The sequence below is a fragment of the Elgaria multicarinata genome, chromosome 1 (assembly GCF_023053635.1).
Source record: "Elgaria multicarinata webbii isolate HBS135686 ecotype San Diego chromosome 1, rElgMul1.1.pri, whole genome shotgun sequence".
Taxonomy (NCBI): Eukaryota; Metazoa; Chordata; class Lepidosauria; order Squamata; family Anguidae; genus Elgaria; species Elgaria multicarinata.
This window is the reverse complement of record NC_086171.1, coordinates 46,618,263-46,624,319: the sequence shown is the minus strand read 5'-3', so window position 1 is coordinate 46,624,319 and position 6,057 is coordinate 46,618,263. Positions and strand designations below refer to the sequence as shown.

Here is a 6,057-nt window from a genome sequence, read left to right as displayed (position 1 = left end):
TTTTGTAGACTACAGTCCACTTCATAAAATGAGGTTAAGGTGCCACAGGTCTCTGTTGTTTTCTAGTTACTCCATTGTTCATTGTTTACAGAGACTGTACCCTGGAACACATACAATATTTCCCTTTGCCTGTTCTACAGAAGGCAGTTGATTGGCTGCTAATCTGCTGTATCTACTTCCAGTTTCATCTGAGGGTGACACAAGGAATGTTTCCTTTCCTGCTTTTCTGTTACATTACCACTAGGTGGCACTGTGGTACAGCAGAATAGTGCAAATCACACTTTCTTTCATTTTCATAATTAAATGCTTCATTTCCCCCGGTCTAAAAAACCTTTCCTAAAGTGCTTTTTAGACACAGACACTGGAGGATCAGATTGTCTAAAGAACCTGTTATAAACCATGAGTAGGGGATGATGAGCACACGATAAATGCTTCACATAGAAAAACCCTAGGTGCTATTTGGATAGAGAACTGAGTATGCAATTAGGTGCTATGCAAGCAGATTATCTGTTTAAATCAGCACATAAATTGCACATATTTTAAAAGCTAAAATCCTAGGACTCTTCAGAAGCCAGATCCAGTCCCCTGTCCCTCCTCCTCTACCAATCAATGATGAGTGGGATTTTTGAATGTGATTTTTTTAAATGGCTGCATCCACTGAATTGAGGCAAAAATATTTTGTAGGCTTTCAGTTGCCAGAGGATAATGAGATGCTCTTCAGTGTTTATATTCCATAAAGCATTTTTAAAGTTTTCACTGAAAAACCTTTATGTATTCAAACATTCCACATCATGAGTCTGGTTAAGGAAAGCCACCCCAGATATTGCTGCTTGGGACAAATATTTTCCAAATGGTTATTTCTATTAATTTATAACAATGGAAACCTATCCCTATTGAGTTCAATGGGACCTACTTCCATCTAAGTGTGTGTAAGATTGCAGACTAAATTTGTTAATTCCACTCCCTGTTGTTCACTGGGTCATTCTGAAGAATAACCATGCTGTCACGATACGAAGAGTTGCCAGCGTTAGCAATGATTTGTTGCCGTTTCCTACTTCTTTTGTATAAAATATAGATCGTGATGCCTACACCAATGAGGATGAGGATCACCAGCATAACCACCAGCATAAGTGTGCTTTGTGATGGTCCAGGAATCGCTTCTTGATCTATCAACAGAAATATATATATATATATCACACTCATTAACAAAGAAATAATCATAGTATTAAATATCCTATACTATGTCAAAACTATGACTAATTCTTGTATAAATAGGATTTTTTTAAAACAAACAAACATTCTGAACACACAATAATCAGGTGCAGAAAATATCTGCACCTGAACAGTGTGTTGAGAACTTACAAACCAAGGGAATGGACACCTATTTGTAAGGAAGGGGATACAGAAGCCGAGCAGATGTGATGTCAGAACCTGGGCATGTATAGGAGGTGGTCTGAACCTTCTTGAAATAGAACCAGACTACCCCTTTTTATGGAAATAGGCTTTGGCAGGCTGTGAAAGAATCCAACCCAAAATATGTTGTCAAATAGAAAAAAAGTATTCTAGACCTTCCCCCAGGTGCTTCTTCAGCACAGCTAGAACAAAATAGCCCAATCCTGTGCAAGAAGATCCCCCCCACACACATTTTCTCTCTCTAACTTTTCTTCTGTTATGCTACGGGATTTTCTATTAAATTGGGGAGGTCTCTCCTACACTCCTCAGCTCTTCCACTTCATAGCAGCAGAGAAAGTTGCCACCTTTCCCCCCGCCTCCTCCAGCAAAGCTCTTTTGCCCATAGTAAGTGCAGCCCAGGGTAGGCATCATGCTGGAAGAAGGTTCACCTGCTTATTTTTGCCTCCTGTGTTTCTACTAAAGGCACAGGAGTGCTGCCAGGTTAAGACAAATGAAAGAAAAGCGGCAGTGTTCCCACTGAAATGATCGCCTGTCATTATTAGCAGGGTTCTGTGGAACGGGGATGCGGAAAATTCAGGTTATTATAGATATTGCTTTTGTGATATGACAGGCTGGAACAACTCAGAGTTGTCTACCATGCTGAATAATGCCTTGATTAGATGTTTGTGTGTGGCACCAATTATTCCATGTATAAGGGCATTTTTTTTTTCACAAATCATGTAAACATGTCCTGTTCACAAACCTGATTCGTGGTGAAGACACTGTGCCATCCCCTTAGCACACAGAAGATGTGTGTGAGTTGGGAGCAGTGCTTAGGGAATGGCTCTGTGCGTCTATTAGGATAGGTGGTAGAAGTAGGGATCCTATCCAACCATACCCTGTAGTGCATTTTGTTTTGCATATGAAGCAATTGGACCAAGAACTGGGGCATGGCAGTCATGTCGTTCACTACGGCTTAAGTTTATCGTATTCCTCTCTGCACTGTCTTCCATTCAGGGTTAGGGACATAGAGAAATAATAGCTAGAAATAAGATTCCTTGTTTTGAAATAACCAATGTTGTCACAAAATCCCCCCTTGCCCAAGTTCCTACTCCATTCATCCACTCATTGTTTAGGAATATAAATGCATAACCACACAATGACAAATACAAAATACACTATTAGTACAACCCTCTGCTTGCTTGCTTACTTGGGAGTAAGCCTCACTGAACTCAGTTGGACTTATTTCTGAGTAGACATGTATAGGCTTGTATAGAACATTGTATGCCACTGAGGTATCAGCAACAACAGAGCTCCTTAAGGTGGCTGCCTGTTGGGGGCTGCTATTTGGTTTCCCCCAAGATGCATCAGAGGCAGGGTCATTCCACGCATCCTGGGGAGGAAAGCAATGGCTGCCACAAAACAATGCCCCGCTACATTGGAGGTGTTTGGGGGGAAAAATAAAATGGCAATTATGTTAGGGTTTTTGCTGCCACAGCCACACTACTGCAAAAGAGAGGTGGTGGTGTTGTTTTACAAAAAAGAAAGCCCTGTGAACATGGATGCCTGCCAAATGTACCTCCCCTCAAAAACAACAAAAAACAACAACAACCCCACCCTCTCACATTGTTTTTTGGTGTCACCGAGCTCAGTGCTATCAACAATACAAATGGGTAGAATTTAAACTGAGGTTTTTTAAAATTTAAAAACCAGTCTTACCTTTAGGTTTTGTAGGCTCCTTAATGGTAGTCTCTTCGATAACTATAAAATTAAAAGAATGCTTATTATGTGTAATTATGTGTATTGCAGCAAACTACAGAGGCATAAGTGAATTTCAAAGCAAAACTCAGCATAAGAGAAAGAGAAAGCTAGGCATGCAAGACACTTTTCAAAGACCAAAGCTCTGATCAGGAACAAGTTTTGACTGTAAACCAGTTTAAATTAGGGGAAAGAGGACGAAGGGTCAAGCCAAAGTAGCCAGCCTGTGAGCAAGTCCAGACACCATTCCCATTTAACACACAAACAAGGGTTGGGCTTTTGTTTCAATCCAAGATTTGGTACTTGAAACATTAGTCTAAAATATTATGCAGGTAACTTAGACTAGCAACATCAAGCATGTCTACCTGAACACTCTAGTAGCTTCATCCCACATACCTGTTTCCCTCAAATTATCCCCTACAGTGCTTAGTTGTTGTTGTTGCTGCTGCTAGCTAAATCACACCCGGGCGGCAGCATTCCTAAGATCATTTGCATACCAAGAAATGGATTTAAGGGGGGAAAGGTAAAAAATCATTAAAAAAAATCAACGGATGACCCAATCCAATTCGAATTTGGTGTGCTTAAAGCTCTCCTTAATATCTATTACTGTGCCAATTTTGATGTCTCCATCTTTAAAACTTTCACAGATGTAAGCATTTGTTTATTTTTTCTTTAAACATATCAAATCCTGCTCCTGTGACCCCAGTGGCCGCTCGGAAAACAACAAATGATTTGATCCAAAAGTAGTACCAAAATAGGTTGGTTCTTTTCCTTTGAAGCACAATTAAAGCAGGATGCATGGGAGTACTTCACAGTCAAAGCAGATTATAAACTGGAAAATTTCAGAGTACTTCACAATAAAAGAAGATTATAGGCTGGAAAACTTCAGAGTCCTTTGCACGCAATACACTGTGATTGCACAGTGTAATACTTGTTGTTTTCCGAGCGGCCACTGGGGGCGCAGGAGCAGGATTTGATATGTTTAAAGAAAAATTAAATAAATGCTTACAGCTGTGTAAGTTTTAAAGATAAAGACATCAAAATTAACCCAGTAATAGATATTAAGGAGAGCTTTAAGCATACCAAATTTGAATCGGATTGGGTCATCCGCTGATTTTTTATGATTTTTTACATTTCCCCCCTTAAACCCATTTCCTGGTATGCAAAGGATCTTAAGAGCGCTCGCCTGGGGTGTGATTTAGCTAACAACAACAACAACGACTGCTAAATGCTGTAGGGGATAATTTGAGGGAAACAGGTACGTGGAATGAAGCTAAATGTTATTAAGGATGGAATATTATTAAGATGCCTAGATAGGATAAACTCCCCATCTACACAGCAGAAGCACAGAAACACCTTGCATGTATATCTTGAAGAAGAGGGTGGGTACAGATAGGCAAAGAAAACTTCAGTTCTCATGAATCTAGCCAGGGAACAGTTAGACTAGAGTTTCTTAGGAAACTGATTGATACAAGTCTAAGTTCTTAAATATTGTTGTGAATCAGAGACGTTGCTAAACTTAGTATAATAGTTTAAGCCTTACTTTTGTGTGTTTTACAAATAAATGCCTCTGACGAATAATAGCAGCGTTGAAGGGACCACTCCCCCGTATGGCCATTCATGAAAACGCATTGACGTTGAAAATTTAAAAAACCATCATGGTAATATGATTTTGCATCCTCCTTGAGCTGTCCTCCCTTCCAGTTGACAAAATCCACTTCAGTGTTATCTTCCCACATCCATTTTCCTAGGAAAAAGACATGCATGGCACCATGACTAAAAAGGGAGAGAGTAGCATGTTGATTGTAAGGCATACTGTATAGAAATAGATGTTTTAAAATAACATGATTTTTTTTTCTCTCTCAAGCTTTTTCACATTGGAAAAAATGAAAATAACCCCTACTATTGTATCAGAACACTGAACATACTAATATAAACTGCTGAACCCGAGTTGTCTTTTGCTTGTGAAAAGTGTGTGCGTGTGTGTGATTTCTGCTATCACCCACCTCCTGGGATTATACTGAACACTATTCTAGATAATCAGCTGATTTTGGGTAGATACATGGAGATGTAAGGGAAGGAAGAGGTGGGAAAGCTTGCACTACTCTGGATCTAAGCCATTATTTATATTATTTATTTTAAAAAATTGTCCACGGTGGAATCTCTGCATATTGTTCTCAGATGGAACAAATGCATGCATTCAGTGCTTCTTTTACGTGGATTTAGGGGCTGTCTATAGCACTGTGGTGGCTGCAAATCTGTGCTGTGTCATATAACATAGCCACAGATTTGCAGCCACCACAGGGCTTTTCTGTGAAGATGCATGGTAAAACAGTTGGGCATTTCCCCCGATTTTTTTCTTGGGAGCGAGGTCATCCTGGATCTTCTGCTGTCTGACTTGCTCTGTGGCTGATCTGGGAAGGTAATCCTGGTAGAAGGCAAGTGCGACATCACCGTAGGCCAAGAAGAGGGCAGGGGGCAGCTCCAGTACTCTGATGACCACTGGAAACCCCACACTCCTTCCTTGGCATGGAAATTACCTGACACCAACTCGTGGGGTTCAGGGGGAACATGGCTCCAACTCAGCGCTGTGAAGACAGCCCCTAATGCCATTCTGCTAGGGTGATACAAAACCCTTGTTTGGAGAAATGGCTGGCCTTGTTTTGCCAAGAGAATGAACTTAGTTCAACAAAGAGATGCAGTTTCCTAAAGTAGACTCTTACTCTTTTAGTTTAAAGCTGTGGTTCCAAGCACAGCCAGTTGGAAATGTCATGATGAGGGCAATAGACTCATGTTTTAGTTTGCCCTGAGGAATTCCTGATAATGTTGTATCTCAAAGCTCACCAGGTAGCAGAACTAGAGGAGGGAGTTTGAGTTGTTTTTAATTTTTCATATTTGATTAACAAC

General features: G+C 40.3%; 1 protein-coding gene across 1 annotated transcript in view; it reads right to left on the bottom strand.

Annotated features, from left to right (window-relative positions):
* Positions 1–659: 659 nt before the first annotated feature.
* The window catches only part of LOC134394942 (macrophage mannose receptor 1-like), a 58,632-nt gene continuing 53,234 nt past the window's right edge, over positions 660–6,057 (bottom strand). The window contains exons 28-30 of the mRNA XM_063120863.1: positions 4,694–4,897; positions 3,112–3,153; positions 660–1,166 (exon numbers count right to left, since the gene is read on the bottom strand). Coding sequence (XP_062976933.1) covers positions 952–1,166; positions 3,112–3,153; positions 4,694–4,897 — 461 coding nt within the window. The 3' untranslated portion in view covers positions 660–951. The remainder of the gene's footprint in view (positions 1,167–3,111; positions 3,154–4,693; positions 4,898–6,057) is intronic.